The sequence below is a fragment of the Microsporum canis genome, genomic scaffold (genome assembly GCF_000151145.1).
Source record: "Microsporum canis CBS 113480 supercont1.4 genomic scaffold, whole genome shotgun sequence".
Taxonomy (NCBI): domain Eukaryota; kingdom Fungi; phylum Ascomycota; class Eurotiomycetes; order Onygenales; family Arthrodermataceae; genus Microsporum; species Microsporum canis.
The window spans coordinates 877,064-899,761 of record NW_003299166.1 but is presented as its reverse complement, the minus strand read 5'-3'; the positions used below and the strand labels follow the sequence as shown (position 1 = coordinate 899,761).

General features: G+C 46.3%; 9 protein-coding genes across 9 annotated transcripts; 4 read left to right on the top strand and 5 right to left on the bottom strand.

The window, feature by feature from the left end:
* Nucleotides 1-221: 221 nt before the first annotated feature.
* On the top strand, nucleotides 222-1,311 carry MCYG_04323 (alpha/beta hydrolase fold protein; the record flags this gene model as incomplete). The annotated part of the gene is made up of 2 exons (XM_002846540.1): nucleotides 222-677; nucleotides 700-1,311. The coding sequence occupies 2 exons, from the start codon at nucleotides 222-224 to the stop codon at nucleotides 1,309-1,311; spliced, it is 1,068 nt and encodes a 355-aa protein (XP_002846586.1).
* A 1,555-nt stretch (nucleotides 1,312-2,866) lies between these two features.
* MCYG_04322 (conserved hypothetical protein) lies at nucleotides 2,867-4,981 on the bottom strand (the record flags this gene model as incomplete). Its single annotated transcript, XM_002846539.1, has 2 exons — nucleotides 2,867-4,664; nucleotides 4,950-4,981. 2 exons carry the CDS (start codon nucleotides 4,979-4,981, stop codon nucleotides 2,867-2,869), a joined length of 1,830 nt encoding a protein of 609 aa, XP_002846585.1.
* Nucleotides 4,982-5,187: 206 nt separating this feature from the next.
* MCYG_04321 (uncharacterized protein) lies at nucleotides 5,188-5,951 on the bottom strand (the record flags this gene model as incomplete). Its single annotated transcript, XM_002846538.1, has 3 exons — nucleotides 5,188-5,346; nucleotides 5,410-5,645; nucleotides 5,714-5,951. 3 exons carry the CDS (start codon nucleotides 5,949-5,951, stop codon nucleotides 5,188-5,190), a joined length of 633 nt encoding a protein of 210 aa, XP_002846584.1.
* Nucleotides 5,952-6,410: 459 nt separating this feature from the next.
* On the top strand, nucleotides 6,411-6,879 carry MCYG_04320 (uncharacterized protein; the record flags this gene model as incomplete). Its single annotated transcript, XM_002846537.1, has 3 exons — nucleotides 6,411-6,473; nucleotides 6,574-6,596; nucleotides 6,660-6,879. 3 exons carry the CDS (start codon nucleotides 6,411-6,413, stop codon nucleotides 6,877-6,879), a joined length of 306 nt encoding a protein of 101 aa, XP_002846583.1.
* Nucleotides 6,880-8,070: 1,191 nt separating this feature from the next.
* On the top strand, nucleotides 8,071-10,030 carry MCYG_04319 (uncharacterized protein; the record flags this gene model as incomplete). Its single annotated transcript, XM_002846536.1, has 7 exons — nucleotides 8,071-8,108; nucleotides 8,192-8,277; nucleotides 8,358-8,746; nucleotides 8,852-9,295; nucleotides 9,339-9,447; nucleotides 9,483-9,854; nucleotides 9,972-10,030. 7 exons carry the CDS (start codon nucleotides 8,071-8,073, stop codon nucleotides 10,028-10,030), a joined length of 1,497 nt encoding a protein of 498 aa, XP_002846582.1.
* Nucleotides 10,031-10,513: 483 nt separating this feature from the next.
* On the bottom strand, nucleotides 10,514-10,906 carry MCYG_04318 (conserved hypothetical protein; the record flags this gene model as incomplete). Its single annotated transcript, XM_002846535.1, has 1 exon — nucleotides 10,514-10,906. One exon carries the CDS (start codon nucleotides 10,904-10,906, stop codon nucleotides 10,514-10,516), a length of 393 nt encoding a protein of 130 aa, XP_002846581.1.
* Nucleotides 10,907-11,205: 299 nt separating this feature from the next.
* MCYG_04317 (phosphotransferase family protein) lies at nucleotides 11,206-13,816 on the top strand (the record flags this gene model as incomplete). Its single annotated transcript, XM_002846534.1, has 8 exons — nucleotides 11,206-11,277; nucleotides 11,356-11,455; nucleotides 11,580-11,607; nucleotides 11,684-11,800; nucleotides 11,891-11,932; nucleotides 11,986-12,370; nucleotides 12,425-12,803; nucleotides 12,861-13,816. The coding sequence occupies 8 exons, from the start codon at nucleotides 11,206-11,208 to the stop codon at nucleotides 13,814-13,816; spliced, it is 2,079 nt and encodes a 692-aa protein (XP_002846580.1).
* Nucleotides 13,817-14,521: 705 nt separating this feature from the next.
* Nucleotides 14,522-15,806, bottom strand: MCYG_04316 (conserved hypothetical protein; the record flags this gene model as incomplete). The annotated part of the gene is made up of 5 exons (XM_002846533.1): nucleotides 14,522-14,641; nucleotides 14,713-15,135; nucleotides 15,360-15,600; nucleotides 15,656-15,682; nucleotides 15,745-15,806. The coding sequence occupies 5 exons, from the start codon at nucleotides 15,804-15,806 to the stop codon at nucleotides 14,522-14,524; spliced, it is 873 nt and encodes a 290-aa protein (XP_002846579.1).
* Nucleotides 15,807-18,290: 2,484 nt separating this feature from the next.
* On the bottom strand, nucleotides 18,291-18,743 carry MCYG_04315 (uncharacterized protein; the record flags this gene model as incomplete). Its single annotated transcript, XM_002846532.1, has 3 exons — nucleotides 18,291-18,523; nucleotides 18,570-18,616; nucleotides 18,658-18,743. The coding sequence occupies 3 exons, from the start codon at nucleotides 18,741-18,743 to the stop codon at nucleotides 18,291-18,293; spliced, it is 366 nt and encodes a 121-aa protein (XP_002846578.1).
* Nucleotides 18,744-22,698: the final 3,955 nt, after the last annotated feature.

Sequence of the window (22,698 nt, the reverse complement as noted above, 5' to 3'; positions counted from 1 at the left end):
CTCTATTATAGATGATGCTTGATACATAGATGGCCAGGCAGAATGGCGACGAGAGGTCCTCTTATATTTAGCTGATTGCACATGACGATGCGCAAGGCAACGTACAGCCTGAAGGATGCTTGGGTCATGCTTGATCCTTCAGAGGTATAAGAAGTAGCTGAATGCTTCTTATCCTTTCATGAAGTTGCTCTCTTGGACTTGTCTTGACTGTAACTATTATCATGTCTCTGATCTCACAGTTGAGATCTTACCTGCTGCGAATACTTCACAGCTTCACGCACAATACCCCAAACCCTCCAGAGGGCCCTGCGGATGAGCGCGAGTCTCCAAGCTGCCGTTTTCCATTGGATGATGACAGTTCAGACGCATTAACCCTACCGGATGGACGGAAACTCGGTTATGCGCAGTATGGCTCGCGGACGGGGAAGCCCATCTTCTACTTGCATGGTCTCCCCGGAGCCCGCACCGAAGCCGCATGCTTTGAAGATCTAGCTATCGAGCTGGATGCCCGCATTATTGCTACGGATAGGCCTGGTGTGGGCTGGAGCTCGCCTCATCCGGATCGATCCCTGCTTGACCATCCAAAGGACCTGGAAGAACTTGCGAAACATCTCCAACTAGAAGAATATGGAGTGCTGGTAGGAACAGCCAACATCACTTTCTACTCGAAAGATACCGTAAATTGACAAAAGTCGACAGGGAATATCAGGGGGTGGACCATATGCACTCGCCTGCGCAGCATCACTACCCGCTGAAAGCCTCAAATGTGTCTCTATCGTCTGCGGCCTCGGCCCTCCGGACATTGGCATGAAAGGCGCATGCTGGGCAAACTGGCTTGGATTCACCTTTGGGTACCGCTACTTCCCCACTGCTACCGGATGGTATCTCAAACGCCAACTGGCAGCACATCTGGACTTGAGTGACGAGCAACGTTTCCAGCGTCTACGACAGGAAGTGCTAAGGGACAAGTCCATGCATGAAAAGGACCGCGAGATCATGAATGATGAAAGTACTCTGCGGTTATTCTTGCGGACGAGTCGGCAAAGCTTTTCCCAGGGAGCTGATGCAGTGGTTCAGGATGGCCAGCTGATGTGCAAGGACCTAGGCTTTCGGGTGGAGGATATACGTCCAGACTTGCCTGTGCAGCTGTGGTATGGAAAACATGATGTAGCCGTGCCGCTTAACCACGGGATACAGATTGCGGCGCGGCTAGGCGGTAGAGCGGCTCTTAGAATCGAGGACGAGACTCACTTGAGTATTTGGGCAAACTGCAGCGAACAGGTGTTGAAAGAGTTGGTTAGGTGCTTGTGAGCTGTATTTGTACAAAGGCATCGCATCTCAGTCAAGCTCAGGATATTTGAGCTCATGTAGTTAATTGAGGAATCGCCACACCACTGTCATGTATAATTAATCAGAGATCTGTTGAATCAGGATTATTGTATATTAATTGACAAACTAAGACCCGAAAGAGAGAAATGATCCACTAGAAACTCAATGCTAGAACCCTCTTAATCAAGAGTTCACCTGTATCGCCATCCAGCTGATCACTAGAAGAACCCCTACAATGTATAAGCAGTCTAACACATCAAACAAGACCGGACGAGACTTACTAGCAATAAACCCGGAAACTGACAGCATCGGAAGGAATCCTGTAATAGGGTTGCTTGTTGAATACAGCAGTAAAATAGCCGCGGCAGGATTTTCCCCTGAAGAAGTTTCCCTGCCTACAATCGTCGATCTCAAATACCTTGCCCTTGATTTGGTCAAAACATGTGCCGCTTTCGGCTTTACCTCCTTCCTGGATAGTATTCCCATCAAAGTCGGTGATTCTCCACGCCAGGGTAGAGGAGGGCATCAGTGTCAGGATTGCGCATGCAGAGAAAATGCCATAGAACTTCATATTTAATCAACTAGGAGAGACATTAGCCTTCTTGGAACTATCGTAGGGCCGTCACACTGGTGATTGATACATACCGGCTGGCTTAAGAGGAAATATATTGGGAGGCAATTGACTTGAGATATGGTATCGGTCTTTCGAGTAGAGACGATGTTGCGAGTCAATATCTGCCTGGGAGAGCTTCATATGTATCATCAAGCTGGGTAAGTCTGAGAGATAACGCAGTATTATCTCTTTTAGGCAGTTAGTATAGTCACCCGCTAAGGCAGCCCATTCTAAAATGATAATACTGCAGAATGATAAGCAGCCACCGGCGGTTATTAAACCGCTAACTTTAGAACCACAAATCTTAGGTGATAGGATTCTATATCTCTCTAAATCTGAATCAGGCTATACTTTGTTTCTTATAAGAGATTCAAAACCCGAGCCTGTCAAGGAGGCATATGGATTTTCAGCTCCAATAACAAGTGCCTTTAGATAGGTGATTGTGCTAAGCCGTATGTAGAGATGGAATACGAGATGAATCGCACCTTGACTGGTAGTGTGAGTGAGAGCGGAATATTCCGGATTATTTGACGGCTGACGGGAGTGCTTCCAATCAGATAAAATTCAGAGTGCATAAAGCAATACTTATATTTAGATCCCTGTCAAGGTTGAAAATCAGTTGCAGATCTGTGGTCTGAGAGTGCATGTTTGATACCTACATAGTAGACAGTTATTTGTCGCTAGGAGGTAAGAAATAGAGCCATGGTTCATGATCCCTTCTATGCATTGGCTGGTACACGGAAGGGCCGGCCCGCTGTCCTTTACTCCACTATTATAGCCTTAGCTGAAAGCCAAGTAAAAAACAAACCAATACATCCTACCAAACAAGGGTAGAAATATTGGGTAGCATGCCAGAAATATACCAGGCCTCTCCCACATTACACAACATGTGACTTGCGCTCCAACTGAAATTTTCTAGATCGCTCAAGTCGCCATATTTTCATCCGTGGCGAGAGGAAGGCTGTGCCAGTCGGTCTGCCATGTACCAGACTTCGCTGGCCACACGCTACGAAATGCCTTTTGGTATATTATAAACTTTGGGTTTAATGCACCTGTTATATGTCGTGGGCGGTGTTGTTGTGCAGTGATCTCACGACAACCATCTCTGTGAGTCGGGTTCATGATAATTGCCCAGCCACAACTGGTCACATCAAGGATGTTGCGTAGATCCTCGGGGGTGGACTCTCCGAGGCGAACCCCAACAGCCTGCACTCTTAGGCGTTGCAAAACTGGCACGCCTAGCGTAGATTGAGTCTGGTAGACTTCCTGAAAAATAGCTCGAGCAAGTGTCTCATCAAGAGCGGCGTTCATTAATATATTCTTTATCACCGCAAAATTTTCAGGTTTGTCATTTGAGATTGCGGCGCCCATGTATGGTTCCGTGTGGCAGAAACAGTCAAGGTATAGGGATAGGTCCTTCAATCTAGGAAGCGAACCGAGAGCCCGGTATATGTTCACTTCTTGCGAATCGCCAAGAGTTCTTGGTATGAGAAGCGATACTGTTCTTAATTGTAAACATTGCGACGTCAGCTCTCGAATTCTATCAAGCGATAGTGTGAAATCTAAGCCAAAGCTAGCCAGGTGGCTTTTCCTCTGGGGTGAGAGCCAAATTCGTTGCAGTGACCTGTGGTGACCTATTATGGCTTTAAACGTCTCATGGCTAAAGTTTCCCGTTAACTTAAGGACGTTTAATGGAGGCAAACTTTGAAGAAAGACACACGCCGCTCCATCTAAGAATGCGTTTTCATCAAGGTTGTCGCTATCCAGGCGTAGAAAGAGGGTTTTCAGAGAGCGAAAGTTGTAGGTACTCGCCTCTCTTAAGCTATACGGGTCCATCATAGTGTCCAGGATAAGCTCCTTCAGTGCTGAGAAGGCAATATGTTCGTTCCATTGTTGAAGCCCTCCAAATAAAATGCCACTGAATTTTATGGTATGAAGTTCGCCATAGCTATCGGGATTTGGGGTATTACTGGGGAAAATGTCTCGTTTTGGCCGCTGTTCAGTGCGCCGGTTGTACGTGATCTTTGAAAGTGAGTGTACGATCACTCGTATATGTCTAAGGTTTGGGGCCAGCCCTTCACTCATTCTAGCAATGGCTAGATCATGATAGTTAATCAGTCTGTCTGGATCGCCCCCTTCATAGAGCAAAGTAATGCAGTACAAAGATGGGGACGTAGCGAGGGCGTACTCGTATTGGTCGAGGTCCCGCTGCCATCCCTTGTAAGAATAAAGGTTTCTAAGTCCAAAACTATGGAGATGAAGTCTGCAGTTGGGTATAATCTGATGTAATACATCCAGCAAACATGGTGGAAATTGGTTAGTGCAGTTGAAGATGAGGTCCTGGAGAGCTCGAAGTTGAACCACAAAATGAGCCAAGGGCCTCCAGTACTTATCAAGCTCCATGGTGACCTCTGGGAGCTCGGAAAGGGTTCTGTAATCAGTATATTGCATGCTTTCAAGCTCATCGTCTCTGTCAACCATACAATTCTTCGGTCGTTCTCGACGATTCACGACCCACATACTCCCCTCAGCAGGAAGCTCGCCTTCAATCTCGAGTCGACGGATGGATCTGAAACTGGATGCACTATGCAGTACATTATTCCAGTGATCCAGATCTTCACTCAGTTTCGCATGACTTTTAATAGTAAGGCGGATTCTTTGAAATCGAATTGCATTTGATGCGACAGACCACCGCTTACACACAAGAGCAAAATCGTATAGGCTAGGTCTGTAGTCAGAAGCAACGTAGCCGCAAATCTGCTGCAAAACCTCCAGCGGAAGCCCTTCGGGGGTAGCCATAGCATTACTTGAAGAACGAAGAATAGTGTGGTTGCCTTTGAGAAGATGAAGATGTTTTGCTTTTTATATACAATCTCGGATGTTGTTGGGAGAACACGTGACCATAGCCTCTTGTCAAATATGAGCAAGAGCAGCGAATGATGATTGGCTGGATGAGTTTGAACGTATCTAAGGGTGTACACCATTCATTTCTACGCCTATTTATCACCTTTTCCCGTGCTCATTTGGTTGTTGAGGCATTGTTTTGCTGCTCCGTTGTGTCTTGCAGAGGCTACGGTCACGTGTTCTCCCAACAGCATCCGAGATACAACGAAGGATGCGCTTAGTCATCCCCCGCCCCTTTTTTCTTCCAACATCAATTTTGATATCACAAATAAAACATTTTGCATATTATTATTAACCAACCAAATCCTTTCATGACAGCCAACAGACATTAAATATACAATTCAGGCATGATACCCAGATTCAAAAACGTTGCTATGGTAGACTACTTTCCATATGAGCATCGTAACGGCAGCCCGAAGCGCCCTCCGAACCATGCTATTGTCAAATATATAGAGTGATCCCCCTTTAGGAAGCCGGACTTTCCTGCCACCAGCTGCAGACTTCACAGCACATTAGCTATTGTTTATACTTACATGACCCCCATAGTAAGGCTATTAACTTACTGTTGAGAAGAGCCTCCATGTCAGTCCCTCAATGAATTTATACATCCCGGTCCTTGGTTCCTCGCTGCGCGCTATTAAAACATGATCGGATTCTGGTGTGTCTATACCATCAAGAAATCTCAAACCGGGATGCCCTATCCTTGCTATATCCTCTATCCAACGGCGCAATTGTGATACTGAATCTAGCTCAGGCTTTTTGAGCTCTGAAAGCTGTGAAAGTTGTACAAGGGCGATGTCTATACAGTAATTCTATCAGCATAAAGGTAGAAAGGCGAAAGGACAGCCGTACTATAGAAATGCAAACTTTCAGCGATCAATTTTCTTAGTCGGATAATATCATCCTGGGAGCCTTCATGCTGTGCATTGTCCGTTGATTTAGCCTGGATAAGTTCCTTCTCGAGTTCGATAAGCCCATCTTGCATCCAGAGCAGATTCTTGATATTCAACCTCGAGAAATTTCGGAAGAACAGGAAGGACTTGTCCTGGGTCATAAAATTTGAAAGGATATCGTAGAGCTCGGAATTGCCATCCACTCGTCCCATTAGTTGGGATGATATGTTGGGCTTGGTGCTATCAACCGGATTCAAACAGACTCCCGATGGACCAGCCACCGGTAGCGTAGACTGATTTGTTGAATCCAGGGTATCATTTGAGGTTACAGGCAGTACCAGGCCCGGCGAGTTTGGATTCACTATAGGAGCTCTTCTTGGGTAGACTGTTCTGGCGCCGTACGTATAAGGCCTTCGTCAAAGGTCGGATTGAATCCGTTGATGTGCCAGCCGATGCGTTTCGAACCCAGCTCTTCATTACTCTTTAGCTTAGTATATAATCTCTCACCAAGCTAGATCGTATCTTATGCACGCACTGGTTCATGAATGTGAGGACAGTGGTGACAGATCATTCTGGTCATCGTAGATTCCATGCATTTCAGTCACGTAGGGTATCTGGGGGCAAGACACACTTCTAATATCTATATGGACTGGATGGACCCAAGCAAGAAGATGGGTAAAGGAGAAAATGCTGGTCTGCTTCAGGCGTCCAAACTCCAGCCCAAGATCAAGATCGTATAGATTGAGGCTGACGGCAACAGTAACACGAGTTTACATGTCCTCTCTCTGGCGGCCTTGCGTCTTACCGCTGAGGCTCATATCTATAAAAACAAAGGATATGGAGAGGGAGTTTGACCGGTAAGATATCTTACCAGGTGAATGATTGATCAAATTGTACCATTCTAACTCGGTCTATTAAAGGGTTGCATTCGATAGCCACCGTGATGAACACACTCAGATCCAGAATCGACTGCAGCGGCAAGCCCGAACATATGGAGCTCGTTATGAACCAGATAATACCCCGAGAGAGCCGCCACAACAGCCTATACCGTCTAGCGACCAGCAAGAGCCCCCACTAGCGCTGCGGCCAAAGGAAGCAGAGGTAGTGACTCCAGAACAAGACGCCAGCCAGCAAGAATAATAGCACTACCGGCTTAGATGCACGAATAGATTTCATCATCAAAAACTTCCGCCCATACGAAGGCGTGCGCAGCTTGAAAAGCCAGCCTTCAGATCCAGAGCATTTTTGTACCGATTGTGACTTCAAATTCCGGAATATGTCAGTGATGGATTGAACATCCGATCATATATTAACTCTTTCTAATGTTGTGCTTATACTACAGCGAGGATCTAAATGAACACACCCTGTCGAGGCACTGCAAGGGCTGTCATATCGTCTTCTACCGGATGACTGTTGACCAGTAAGTCCTGATATTTCACCAAATTAACCCGGATTGACCCGCAAAGATTGAAAATACCAGTTCCCGCCGCTCACTCTGAACCCGGGTCGAGCCTCATCGGATATAAGGTGAAGAAATGTTTCATACACATAGACTGGAAGAGATATCAGGGCCAATACACGATCGAATGCCAGAAATGTGGAGCTCGTTTCGCCTCAGAAAAGGAGCTGAAGGACCATGAAGGCTCTGGTAAAGAAACACATCACCGGCATCACCTTTAAGTTCAGGGAAGAGATGATATAACGAAGTAATACAAGATCCGGTTGTTCCTTCAAAGTGCCTACATTGCTCCAAGGTCTTCAGCTCTAAGTACGTCATTTTTATCTCGAGACGGTTATCTTCAAGACCGTCACTGATGACATGGTGGTAGATATGAGCTGAACGGCCATTACGATTGGCACGATGATATGGAGTTCCGGAATTACTGCGAGGCATCCCTAAATAACATAGAAGAGGATAAAGATGATGGAACTTCTGGTCTGTCCCACTACGGAATCTCTTATATGGAAAACTAACTATCAATTCAATTAGGGCCGGGATTCTAGATAGATACGTCCATCGAATATCTTGATGGCAAAACGCAGTTTAAGGAAACAAGCGAGCGTCAGGACTAGTCACTAATTGGCTACAGCTTTATAAGTAGTGAGGGTATCGAAAAACGCACGTATAAGTATCCTGCATGGCCCATATATGACAATAGTACACTGACACTCTCTAATTAGTCTTCACTCGCCGTGGGAAATTTCATGAAGCACATCCTATATTAACTAAAAAGGTGGCCAATATACATTAACCCCTCTGACAGACTTTATGCTGTCTATGGCACATTAATCTTCCGGAATGCAAGTTACAGATACATCCGGACGTGTGAGATGGGTATCTGGAGAGTGCTGGATGCTCGCCAATCAAGGTTTATACATAGGGTCACCTGTGTACAGAGAGAAATTCAAGGAATATATGGTCTCTGCAAAAAAAACTTGTAGATGAAAATAGGAGTAAAGACGAACTACTAGACCTTTACATCCAGGCATCCAACGAGATAACCAAGTGGCACGATACCTGGGTCGATAGCCATCATGGTTCGTACGATGACTACGATGAATTGATACTACTGTCCAAAATCGCAAAACACTGCTGAGAGCTACGAGATTTGATACAGCTGTTGAGTACTGTATCAAGCTCCTTGAAGTATCCGAGAAGGTATACGGCAAGGACCACTCTCACAACTTCGCAGTTATCAACCAGCTGGCGACACTATGCCTTGACCATGAGATGTGGCAAGAAGCTCACAGTCCCTACCTTCGCTCTCTTTTTGGCAGACTAAATACCCTAGACGAAGAGCACAAAGACACCCTGATAACCCTTCAGGGGCTTGGAGCCGTCAAAGCCATACTAAAGGACGCCTCACAGGCAAGGCCTCTGCTCGAACGGGCTGATATAGGTTTTGAGAACCTGAAAACGCCCCCCAAGGACAAGACAATAACGTTATTGACTCTCAATTCCCTTGCTACAGTGTATTTTGAGCTGGGCATGTTCCACGATGCAGAAGTTCTTTTTGAGCAAGGGATTCCTCGCATGCGTCGAGACTTGGGCTTGAAGGATAAGCGCACCTGCATTGCCATCTACAATTTCTTACGGTTTACTAAGTCCTAGACTCTCTTGCCTTGGATACTCGAGATCACGGATGAACTTCAAAAGCAGCACTGCGAATATGGTGGGAAGGCACTGAGATTGCTAGCCGACTTTTACACCAAGAACCACTGCTATCAAAAAGCAATGGAGGTTTTCAAATCGCTTGTGGGCCAATACAAGGCATTAAAAACCTCGACCATCGATAGCATGTACATTCTGAGTAAAGCGGGAGATTGTTTCATGCGCCTTTGTAGGCTTGATGATGCCGAGGATACGTTCAAATTGATGGCTCTCATGGCAAGTTCCAATAACACCCCAGCATACCAGGTTTACCAATCGCTATCAGCTGATTTCCTTAGAGATATCCGTGATATCATGCAAGAAGTTGCTCGTGAACGAGACTCCTGGGGGCTAAACAATCCCCTTGAATGCCAATGCGGTAAAAAACAACACGGATTTACCAGGGTATGTTGGCCACTTAATCATAGTTATATATATTGACGAACAGTCTGCGGCGCAAAACACTCTTGTTCAACAAAATGCGAACTGGCAAAGGACCACATATACTCCAACAGTCAGCCCAGCCCAGACTCCAATAGTGAAGATTATTAGCGAGCGTGTTGAGATCTTCGAAAAAATGACGCTGGAGCAGTTTGCCTCAGACCCGACATTCATAAGGAAACCGAAGCTCATTTCCTCGAGCTTATATTTTTCAGCGAGTCCGAGTTCCCAGCGATTCGCATTTGGATAGACCCTTCGAAGGTGGTTTCTTTTGGTTTCATCCCGCCCGACATTAGGATCTCCCTTGCAAATGACCCATCTCTTCCGTCCATCGAGGCTAGGGAACTGCAGATTCTGCCTATTCTTGAAGGAAATCGGGACAAGTACTTGACGGCGGCGATGGGCTCTGAGCCGATGGCCTCTCTAACCAAGAGGTATACTAAAGATACTGGCATTCATAAGAGCCCAGATATGCAGTTCCCTGACCAAGACTTGTCTGATTATTCGCAGATGACTTGCACTCGTAAGTTTGGACTTAGCCTTGGAGTTGTCATGATAATCTGGGAGAGGTAGCTAGTAGCAGATAAAGTTGTTAGTCTAGGAATTAACTCCAGTGTTTTATTGATATATGTTGGATTAGTTATGTTATTAACTTTGATTCGACTAGTACACATCTCCAATGTACCCATTGGACATTAGGCCTTTTTGTCCCTTGTGGTCCAACAATATATTACGAAAGTTGAAGTATTAAAACCGAAATCCTGTAGAAAATCACACTAAGCATCGGCTATTTCCCCCAGTACAGCATATTTCTACAGTATTCAAACGATACTAAAGAGTAGAATCTCGCTTTCTAGTATTTATGTATGTATATAGAGTTTACCTCAATCAATATAAGTAGCATTTCCAAATCTGTATTAGGCAACTATTGTTGGAAGCTGACCATGGGAAACCATTAGACCAACGGAGAGCTCCAATAACTAGTAGTAGAGGTTTAGTGCTAATAACTATTCACAATAAGAATATTTTCAGATTCAAAACAAGAGCTTGTACTGTTAATGCCTTGTCACTTGAATAACATTTCACAGCAAAAATGGATTCCCTTCAGCATAGCATATTTAAGTGGCTAACCATACTCTACTACAGCTATAAAGTTAAACACGCCGATGTACATGGAATCCATTATTCTCCGCCCTTCCACCTATTCTCAACGTTCTGCCTCAAGGCATCGAAAAAGCTTGCAAACCTGGTCAAGGATGGTATGCTCTCATCTAGAGACATATCAGCTTCAGCAAGGACCTGGTGAGAATTTTTGTTTGCCAATTCCTTGAGTGTCACATTCGCCGCATTCTTGTTTGGTTGGAGTTTGTATCGTTTATAATGTTGTCCGTCCTTGGTGATTTTCTCTGCATTGTCTAGACGTACTCCGATATTCGTATCATTCGGGACAGTTTGAGTGGGCCCTGCCCGAGTACCGGGGGTACCTTCACCCTTCACAAGCCTGGTTGCTCTGGATGGAGCCGTAGAGAACCAAGACTGAAGCAAGTCCACCCCTTTAAGAATAGGGCGACTCATATCGGACGAAGCGTCTATATCCGTTAGCTAGGAGAAAAACAAATCAAAGCAATCAATGTAGGGATCTCACAGTTTCTAGTTATGGCAGTATATGTAAAATGTAGCAATATATTGGGTGACCTTATTTTATTCCTTGCTTTGTTTGATCTTGATTTTACGAAACTTACGGGACTTGAGCTACTATTTATGCCTGTCCCTTGAACTTTTGCGCAGGAAGTTATTCAGTTACTCCGGCCCCTCCTGCAGAAGCACTGCCTTGAAGGGCGTTTCAACAACTTGCAACCAGAGCGAATGAAAAGATGTACATTGTGCGTTGTGTTGGTTCCTACGAGGGGAATGATTCCCGGCGTGCCTTGGGTATTGCGGCGCAAGTAAGACGCGAGCTATCATTGGGCAGAAGTGCAGACCTCCAAGGGTGCCATAAACAGATTCTATAAGTGGATATGTAGCACCGGCATGAAGGAGCACTGAGAGCCATTCATTCTAACCGCCCCCAGCATTTGCATGAAATACCCCGTAGCCTGATGATTCCTGGTAATTCGTATAGAAGTTAGTGATACAAACCCTTGAAACTTTTGTGTGAACGTTCCTCCAGATCAAAAACCCTCAGAGCCAATAGTTTGCATTGTACTCTATTTCCCAGGGTATATTAGTATAGGGTGTGCAATGACAGGCACTTCGCATCGCCAGAAAACTCCAGAGTATGTTGGAGATGTGGTGGCCCAACCCGATTGGCTGGCGCTGCGGCAGCTCCGCTTATGCTAATTTTAGTGCTAGCGCCTTCTTGGGTTGGGCGGCTATATTCGTGTATTTGAAGCTCCCTCAAAGCAACCAGGCATGCTCCAGGGAGATTAGAGGGCGCCCGGAACATCGAATTGTGTCTGCACTATTACTGTTAGCTGGATCTCTGTTACCCAGCTATTCTATAAGGATCACCAGGTCGTCAGTCTTATATAATATGTGTTTTAACACAATATACTCCAGGTTAACGAATTTTTGGGCCAGGTTTCAGACTGGGATTGCTAAGTGAGTAAGGGCCTCAAGATATTCGTATTCCCATTGTTGATAACCTTCCAAAGATGGCCACAGATACGATTCGTGGCCGGTACAGCGCAGAAAGCCCGGCAGCAGTTTCACACAACGCGTACTACCTATACTCCTCCCTGGAATGAAAACGAAGATTTTTTTCGATTTACTCGCTCCAGATTCCTCCGTGACGAAGCAAAAGAGCTGTCACGGCGATACATCAAATTCAACGTCGAGGAGCTTGCAAAAATTGCAGCCCAAGTCTCTGGCCCTGGAGCCCGCCAGTGCGTAAAGGTTGAAAAGCTAGCAGATGGCCTATATAACAAGGCCTTGCTTTTGACCATGGACGACGGCATCCAGGTAATTGGCAAGGTACCAAACCCGAACGCCGGTATACCACACTATACCACGGCCTCTGAGGTAGCTACGATGGATTTTGTAAGCAATATACGGCTTTTTAAACTGTGTTGTAACATTCTAATAGTTTGCTAGGCAAGAAACATACTTGGGACCCCGGCTCCCAAGGTCCTCAGTTGGAGCTCAGGAATTGATAATCCAGTTGGAGCGGAATACGTTATTATGGAGAAGATACCTGGAGTACAACTGGAAACGCTATGGAACCAGCTTGACGTGGAGGTGAAAGTGAACCTTGTGAAGGAGATAGCAGGCTATCAGCGAGACTGGACCTTGACGTCCTTTTCCCAATATGGGGGGATATACTACAAGAAGGACATATTTAATGCCACAAGTTTAACATATACGAACAAGAATGGGGAGCAGATAACTGACGACCGGTTTGCCGTCGGGCCATCCACAAGTAGACAGAACATCGATGATGGAAGGGCAGGTATCAACTTTGACAGAGGTCCTTGTAAGTGTCATTACATTTTCGACTTACTGGATCCTTCGCAAACTGACGGGTTTATAGGGAATAGTGCGTTGGACTATGCAAAAGCTGCTGGTTACAGGGAAATGACATGCATTTCTCAGGTAAAACAACTGCCTAGATCCCCGATAGGTCTTTATGGACCTCAAACATACCGTCCTTCAAAGGAGAAGAAGATAAAGGCGCTGCAAGCATACCTGGATATTGTCGAGCATCTACTTCCTGACGACAAATCTATTCAGACATCTCACCTGTGGCACAATGACCTACATGCTGAGAATATTTTCGTGAACCCAGCAAATCCTTCAGAGATCTGTGGAATCATCGATTGGCAAACTACTGAACTGGCACCCTTGTATGATCATACAATTGAACCTTACATCCTTGACTACCAGGGGCCGCGTATGAAGGGGGATCTACTACAGCGCCCTGATCCTAAAGAGGCTCAGAAGTTGTTTGAAGATGATACAGACCTTACGCCACTTGACAAGAAGCGAAAAGCAGATTCTCTCTTCTGGAAGATGGCACTCGTTTCTCTGTGGAGGCATACAATCCATATGGGGATTGAACCACTCTTCCGCGCTCTTGAGTTCCGCGAAACGCTGAAATTCACTCTTCTGATCTTTGCTCGAAATCTTCTCCTCGATGGAGAGGCTGCCTACCTTGCTATTTTGGCGGAGCAGTACCGCAAGAATTGGGAAGATATTCCAGCCCTACGCAGTAATTTAAAGAAGGGCTTCCCGTATGAATTTACTCCAGATGAGCTAAAGGTTATCGACAGCGATTGTGAGGGTGCTACCAATGGTATTAATATCATGGGAGATGTCAAGGAGGCAGTCGGATCTCATTTCTTTCGAGTTGATGGTACGGTGGATCATAATGAATACGATGAGGTCAAAGAATGTATCCGGTTGACCAAGGAAGACTTCATGTCAAAATATCCTGAAAACGAGGAACAACGCAAAGAATGGGAAGCCGCATGGCCATTCGACGACTGAACTTCACCAGCCTTGTATCAACGCTTACTTTGGTCGATTGAACTATTCAATGGTAGAGGACTGCATGAGTACGCAGTTACAATCAATGTCTGTGCAAAATCCAAATCCAAAGTAGAGATGAGCGCTGCAGTGATGCAATAATAATCAACCAAGGGAGGGTATTCTAGAAGATCTATGGATACTATCAGTGTACTATATTGTAGAATTCTCCAATCCAATCACAGTTTACCAATGGGCTTTGCATAGCTCTATTATTGATTATGATGAGATTGAGCACTTACTCGCTATTAGCCGCCATTAGTATCCATCACCCTGGATGGAATTATCCTGAAGGCAAGAATGATCTCAGAATCGCCACAATAAGTAAATATGAGATAGACGATTTACTATGTATTATTGATTGGCAAAGTTACCTTCAAGGGTCTAACTCAAGGCTCGATCCGCCTGCAAAAGTTTAAGTCAAGGAACAGAAATTTTCTTCAGTGGCGCACCATTTTTTTTTTCTTTTCTCATTTAACAATTCTACCTAAGCTGCAGTTGATATTAGCTGAGTTGAGTCGAGGGACAATGCTATGGTTCCGTTGTGTTTATCCATTTATCCATGAGTGTCAACCTTCTTGATGCCATTCGCATATGAATATTGGGATATCAGAGAGTCCTCATCTCGCAGTGGAGGATAGATACCCACGATCTTCTGGTGGAGATTTAAATCCAGGTCTCGACGCCACATTCGTCATCGGAGTCATCGTCGTCAGACTCGATTGTGGGCCCGGCGGGTTCAGGAAGACGCTGAGAAGGGCCTTCGTTTTTGGGGATTCGACCACCCTGGTGAGCTTGTCAGCCATGTTCGAAGTGAAGGTTGTACAACATTGACGGAGAAGTGAGCTTGAACTTACCGTAACCTTCGCGAAGTTGGAGTTTTTGCGTGGCGTAGCGGTAGAACGTCGTTCTTTGGTGGTGACGTTCCGGGCAGCACTGTTTGCGGCAGAGGCAGGCTTTTCTCCGGTAGGCGCGGGCGTAGCGGCGTTGGAATTGGCTTTGCGTGGGTGTGCGACCCCCTTATTATCGAAGCCGGTGAACTCGATTCCCTCTTTGGGTCCGGCAGTGGCAGCGGCGGCGGCGGCAGCAGCAGCAGTGGTAGTAGTGCTGCCGTCGCCTTGGTCGACCCACACTCCGCCCATGGAGAGGTCATCCTCGCGGTCATTGCGTGCGCGTTGAGTACGGACTTTAGGAACAGCCTCAGTATCCATAAGGTTACGGGGACGTGGCTCATCATGGATAGTGAGATTGTGGAAAGTCGTCGGTTCGTTTACTTCGGTCTAATTGATGGTTAGAAGGTCAGCTAGACAAAATGTGAAAGCGTTGCTTGGGTATACCTCGGGCAAGTTAGTTGGTTCATAAGCAGTTTCTCCTCCTTCCAGTTCCTTAATGACTTCGGAAATTGGTTCAGCGTCAAGGTGGCTTTGAACACAGTTGGTGCATCTCTGTTTAGACATCAGCAACCCGCAACGAAGTGATATATATAAAAGGAAGGGAAGCTTACCGCGGTATCAGGGGAAGAACGCTGGTTCTTGCTGAAGTACTCCAACGACTTGGTCTTATCGCAGACGGAACAAGTGAGCTCCACGACTTGATGGCTGATACAAGCTCGGCAACCAGCAAAGCCAGGACGGGTGAGACCAGTGACATTGGGGTTCTGTGCCATGGCTTTACGCAGCTCGTCAAGCTGGCGGTTGGAAAACTTGTTGGAGTTGCAGATCTTGCCACAGATTTTGCACAGGATCCTATATTTGATATCAGTGATGATATACCCTGTCTTCCTCGTCCAGGATGACTTACTTATCAGGCAAGTTGACACGCTCGAGCCTGTGACATGGCTTGGTTAGACAGATGCATCTCTCAGCTACTAGCTAGCAGCCCTAACTTACTTGCGTTTGTATTCATCATAATCGAAGCCACCCTTCTTGAAGTGGAAGCCGTGTTTCCCCATGATGGAAGACTTGAAAATTGTACGCTCTTTGAAGGCCGTCAAAAGGGGTTGATATCTTTGGAAGTTGAACAGAAGAAGAAGAAGAAGAGAAAAGAGTAGAAAGGAAAAAGACTGAGTGAAGTCCTTAGCTTCGCTTAGTCGCCAGCATCATGAATGATGCAATATCTTCTATCAACGATATCGAAGAGGACGTCCTGTTAAGTGAAGCACACTGGGATATCAAATTTGCACATAGTAAAATTGATAGGATAAGGTTGTTTGTCTACAGTCAATAACAAGCCTCCTTTGATGTTCTAAGCCTATTTGCATCTTCTATGGCTTGTTATAGGCATCAACAGATATATGAGGATATAGATCATGTCTTGCATCAAGCCTGATAGAATGGTATAATCTATGATACTATCATAAAGTAGAAGCATCAAGCACACAGCATCTATAGAAGCATCACTGGCGGACTCCTTGCTCTACTCTGGCCAGATATCAACCAGAGCAGTCTCAGTTAAGCCATTGCCCTATAATAGCAAGTAATTTCCACCAAGAACAACTGTAGACAAATTAATAATCGACATGTCAACAGGATGAATAAAGCAGACCAAAGAAAGAAAAGGCGCATGATTATCCTACGGGATATCAGTAGGAAGTGTGCTGATTGGAGATGTCTGTATGCATTGCATATGCGACATGCATGCCTATATGCAAGTATATATTAACCAGCGGATGCAATGGAAGGTTATGGATATGCATGTTCAGGATAATATCCTGTTGAAATATCCTATCATGCAGATAGCCAACCACTCAACATCCCCGAAATACTTCAACCGCTCTACACGCGATCAAAGAGATGCGCCATCCGCCTATCGCGCTCCTTCGGCAGTTAGGCAGCGATGAGACATCAGTCAGCTTCCACTGCATCCGAACCTGTCAAGTATTGGCTCAACCGTGGTCTTCCGTGCAACGGACGCGTAGGATATTATATGTATGGATTATCCATGAAACTAATTGGCCTCAAAGCAGAAAGTCCACCCGGATATGATTCTTGTCATGGATTAAAGAAAAAAGATTATTCGTCAAACCAGGTTTTGACGGCCAACAGGTTCTGCAGCTCGGCGAACCAGAATATTTCGGGTTCTTCGTTATCTCTCCGCCATGCAGTCTCGGCGTGATGTGATTGTTGCCAGCCCTTTGAGAAAGGAGAAGGGGAAGTACGGAGTAGATCCATGCGGCTTGCGTCCGCGAAAATAAAAACGCACATCCGTTGTGATCAGGCACCACACGGAGGGGCCGCAGGTTGCATGTACAGAGCCTTCCGTCCGCACTATGGTTGTATCTATGTCCATCTAATGGTCGATGGCTGTACATGATGCCAGCCCATATCAACGACACTAGATTTGCAACTGTTGGTCTAGAGACAGGACGGTAGATCAACAAACCGATCAACCACGCACGCTCCACAGCATAAGCCACCGACAAGTCAACCATTCGGATGCTCTGTCAAAGAAACACGGACGCCAGACACAGGCACGCCCATCAGTCGTGTGTAAGATAAAGGGAGACATGGAGAGAAATGGCGAAAGAAACAGGCCACATGACTCGTCCGCTATCCTGCATAATAGACATTCGTTCTAGTGAAAGTATCGCCCTTAGTCTTCTGTACTAAATACTCTATATCAATGGGCTGCTCTTCCTACCGATGCAGGATGCAGAGCCCGCGCCTGCGCCAGTGCCATAGTGACGGTATTACACCCATACTCAGCGATACGGACTGTGTATTTTCAAACTTGCTGCCTTTGTTCTTCAACCGATTAGCTCATTTTAGCTGCAGCACTATTCCGTATGTGAAAGAGAGCACTGGCACTCGGTGTCTGCAGCTTGCTTCACTTGTTATTTGGATTTCCTTTCCAGCTGGAGGAGGTCCGCACAGGCAAGGGAGGCATGATTAGTTGGCAGTTCTACGCCCCCTCCTCCACACGTGCTATACCGTGCTCGCTGACAAACTGTCACCAGGACTCTTGGGTTTCCTGGGGTGGAGTCATGGCCCTCCACTGCAGAAGCAGATGCATCTGATTCCTTTTATCGTTGCTATCTGGATGTTGTTGACCTATACATAGTAGGTTTGTGCCGGATCTGTCACCCTGGTTCCCCAGACATTCGGAACTAGCATTACGGGTAGTATGGGAGAAGAAATCACTCCTGTGTTAACCCCAATGCTTTGATGGCAGGCATCCACACAGCTGCTTGCGAGATCGGTGGTACACGGGGACAAAATCTTTGGAGTCTACTCACGCACGCTATGGTGCACCGCCATTGAGCCCTGCATCATGCTCATCTTGGGCGTAAATAAAAACAGTACCGCGAGCAGAGGATACTGACAATTCATTTGAAAATGAAGATTTCATCTCATAATATGGCCTGTCATACGCAGGTAGCAAGGCAAGAAGAACCAAACCCAGGGATATTCAGTGTATGAGTTTCTGTTGTCTGGAGTTACAGGGCTCGCCCTCCATTCCAAGATATTTCAAAGTAGGCCAGAACGGCTACTCTATGGACTTGCGAACCTTCGTAGGCCGGGATAGGCTTGACGGTAGCATCTAACCTTCCATGAGCTGGTAAGAGCGCAGATTGGGATAACATGTGGAGGGCTACACTCAGGCCATCCACAGACGATTTTGACTTGGAGAAGCTCAGCCTTTCCAAGCCGCGGCCAAGAGCTAGATGCTCTGTTAGCAAATAGATAAATAAAAGATGCGAAAACATCAGACGTACCATAGCGATGTTGTCCTCCCCTATCTTCTACTATGGTAGCCTTGAAGCTGTTCGAGAGGCATGTCCACGACCTCCACCATTAACAAACCTGCCATGGCCGCTGTTAGGATGTAACGTCCTGGTATTGGGTAGCATGTAAAGCTCATTAATGCTTCCCAGGTTAACCATGGCCATCTCCTTGAAAGCTTAGAAAGCTGTGTTCGTACCTGGCACCCTTCCCATCGTCCGAGAGATGTGTATCCGAAGCGTCAGAAGAATATTCTGACAAGTCTCCACCCGCAAATTGTCCGTATTACGTATCACACAGGTAAACGTAACACTTTTCTCTCTTGTCTCGAGTTTGTTTTCGTGAAGCCATAATACGCTCTCAGGTCCATCACGTACTCCAGCTTCCTCGAGGCTGTATCGCCGACTGCAGCTATCAGACAAGCTCAACGAAGTAGTCTAGATTGCTAATATGCAAGGGGATGACGGTGCATGTGTATGATTCGACGATAGGCCGCCATATTTGAGAGATGCATGCATATGCAGCCCTGTAACCGGGGTATGTCCACAGCTGGCCCCCGACCCAGGAAACGTCCACTATGTAATATGATGAGAGCTAGAAGCTCAGGAGGAGAGACGGTGAAAACTTGTCTTGTTTTTATAATAGCAGTTGATGAATATAAGTTGAGAGTCTTTGGCGGTCATCAAGATGTTGTTGACAGTGACGTGAAAATTACTTGTTTGGGCGATATCAACGACGAAGTTTTCAATATCTTCTAATCAAAAGCATTTCAAGTTGTTTCTTCAGCCCATCTATTCCCAACACTGTTCTTGAGACCGTTATAGGGTGGAAATCAGCTCACTTTGTTACATACTGCGTGGTATGGTTGATATGTGCTACCAACGGAGAAATTCTATGGCCAGAATACTCCTACGGCTCCGGAGTTGCCGGAACAGGCTGGCGATTGATATCTTTCAATCCAGTCTGCCCTTTTCCTTGGATATTCCAGGCTGGTACGCCAGCTAGATGTGCCGAGTACACAATTGACGCTCTATGACTGCGTTGAACCAGATATTCCTTCCTGTTTACCTGGTGGGATAAATGATACCCCTTTACGTTTCCAGAGGAACAATCAATACTGATAGCAAGGCCAGACGAGATTACACACATACATCCCACTTAGATATGCAGTGACACCTCATATCAACCGTCTCAGGTACGGAATACTCCACACTCGGCTATGACGACTCCCGCGGATGGGTGCGAGTAAAGAGAAGCGCCACCCGTGAACCTGGAATGCTACAGGCGTATTATTATTACGGCATTGCAACACATCAGGCCATGCAGCTGCAGGCCCCATTCTCCACGACATGACCCAAAGGCCAAGTTCTTGACGGTATCTAGACCTGCTATCCATCCCGTGTGAACGTTATCTCACATTTTGAACTGAAGAGATGCAGATTTCTGCGTCCAGCAAGCCCATATGTACGTCCTGGCACTACCGCCACTCTTACTGTGGGAGTGAGCGGGTCGATTGACGGCGACACTGCATTGCTTGCATGGTGCTGGGTATCTAGGGAGAGGGGCTGGTCGACGATAATGCGATATAGTTCATATGGGTTGTTGCCTCCAGGAGGGGAAGAGGAGGACTTGTGGCTGGGTTGAGGGGGGAGCAGCTAGAACAGTTGAAGGTGATATGAGAGTCTATTGAAGATTTAAGGATTTCCCTTCAGACGCTATGGTTTTCTTGTACCCCCTCACGGTGGTCCAGGTAGACCGGGCGATCTAGAGACTATCTACGGAATGGCTATCTAGATTTACCCTCAGCATTTGACCCTGCTATCCTAAAGCTCAGGACGCTCCCCCCTCTTCACCGTCAAAGAGCACAGAGAAATCAGTTCTATTTCTTATCTGGCCAAAGAGAGAAATGAAAAAACAGATACTCTATTTTCTCCGCTGTCTCACGAAAGGTTCAAAGCTGACTATCGACGGCACGACCCCAGAAACCAAAAAAAAGAAACCAGAGAGGAAAAGAAAAGTAGTCAGGGAAGAGGCGTCGGGTGGCCATGAGACTATCGCCAACCATCCGTCCGATCGATCTACCGTCAACCGTCCCGAAGGAAAATGATTTGGGATTGTCCCTGTATATGTTCTCCGTATGTAGAGCGCACACCGATATCTGAGCACGCTACTCCATACTCCGTCTGGCAAAAGCTACTACTTCGCCAGCTTGGGTTCTAGTCAAGCTTAAGTTACCGACAGGGTACGGATGCTCCGTTGAGACAAGACACAAGGAAAAGGGCTTGAGAGCGGTGTACCCGGGCCAACGCCAACGACCGGACATCATGGCACTCATTGGGGAGGGGGGTTTACATTATGTTATTTACATGCGAGAGTCAAGAGGTATGTAAACAGACCGCTTAACACACCGACCTACACCAGTGCTGTGGATGCGGACTAGGAGTTAGGGCAACGCTACAAGGAAGAACGTACAATCGGATTCACTCCACCGGTTCCTCCTACCCATTCATTCCGTAAGTTGACCCTGCCCATTCGTATGCTGTTACTGTCGCTCCAGTCTGCGTTGTTGCTCCGTCTACCCTCTCCAGTTGCGACGTTGTTACTCCGAATGTCTTGTTAGCCTTGAACATCACCATGTTTCGTGCAAAAAGAAAAAAAAAGGAACAAAAGAGTGCAAAAAAAGAATATTAATGAAACCCGCAAAATTACCCATCCCACAAAACAGAGTTCGGGTCCGGCTCTCCTTGCTTCTTTTTTATTTTCGTTCTTCCTGTCCTGTCTCTTGTGTCATCAAAGGCTGGTCTGGGGGGGAAGGGGGGGGGGGGGGCTGGGAATGTGACTGGGGCCGCAGAGCTGGGTTTCTTTTTTCTTTTCTTTTGTTTTCTTCTGGCTGTGCTGGTGGTGGCTTGTTAAAGGGCGAAATCTGACGGTCTAGGAATAGCAACCCGAAGAGCAGTTCGAGGACGTGTTTACAGGTTCACGAGAGAAGATGAAGAGTCACAGGGGCAGGCAACAAAGAGGTATCATGTGTGTCTCAAGTCGTTTCAACAGTATACGAAATATCAGCCAACCGGACATCCAGTCTCTTCGAGTTGCCAGGCCCACGGCAGTGGATGAACGAACGAGAAAGCAGAGAAAAAAAAGATTGAAAAAGTAAAGGAAGGAGAAGAATGAAAATTGATAATATAAAAATGGACGGGAGGAAGGGAGGAAGCGAAGCCTTTCCCTCCCGGATCTCCACCGTCCCATTCATCGTTCGGTTTCGATACGGCTAGCAAGGCCAGGCCACGCCGTTACCAGACAAGGTCCTGTTCTGTGAATCTCTGTTGTTTCTGTCTCCTGTCTCGAGAGGGCTTTCTCCAGTATTTCTGCTCTCCTCGATTGGCTGCAGAATAGGGTTTTCCTTTGCAAACATGCTAAGGGGAAAAGAAAGCAGGAAGGCAGAAGAGAGTAAGATTAATAACTGCGTATTTGTTATAGATCCACTTCACGCCTTGTTCTCCACTTGGGGCCGCCCTTGGGATACTGTGTTTTTTCGATATGGTCCAGAATATTACTATGACCATCAACAAGAAGAAGAAGAAAAGAAAAGAAAAAAAGCAACCAAACAAGATTATTAGCCACTGCAAGATATGCTCTCCAGCAGCAGGCAAGAAGAGGGCAGCGACAAGAGGAACGAGCAACGAGGACTGAGATCTGTCACACGGCCATGATGTGATATTCGAAGCTCGGGAAGTTATTTTTGTTTTCTGGTCAGGAGTTGGTTTTTTATTTTTTTATTTTTTACGATTAACCCTTTAATTCTTCTATCGTGGTTTTTCTCGGGTGATCGTGTGTGGTGGTGGTTGTCTTTTGTCTGATGCAGATGTGCCTGACTTCCCCCGTTCTTCAGGCTGCATCGTGGAAGCATAAGCATCAACCTGTACACCTTATACACTTTCTCTTCCCTGTCTTGCTGGTATAAGTAAAGACTCCCTACTCGCTGCTCTGCAATTTTTCATCCTGTGAACCTGCGATGCTGTCGTGGAGGGCGCTGAGAGGCTTCGAATCCGACGGTCAGGATGCGCGATGTCCAACGGCCCAAGCCTCATCATGTTAGCCACTGGTAAAATTAGCTTGCTT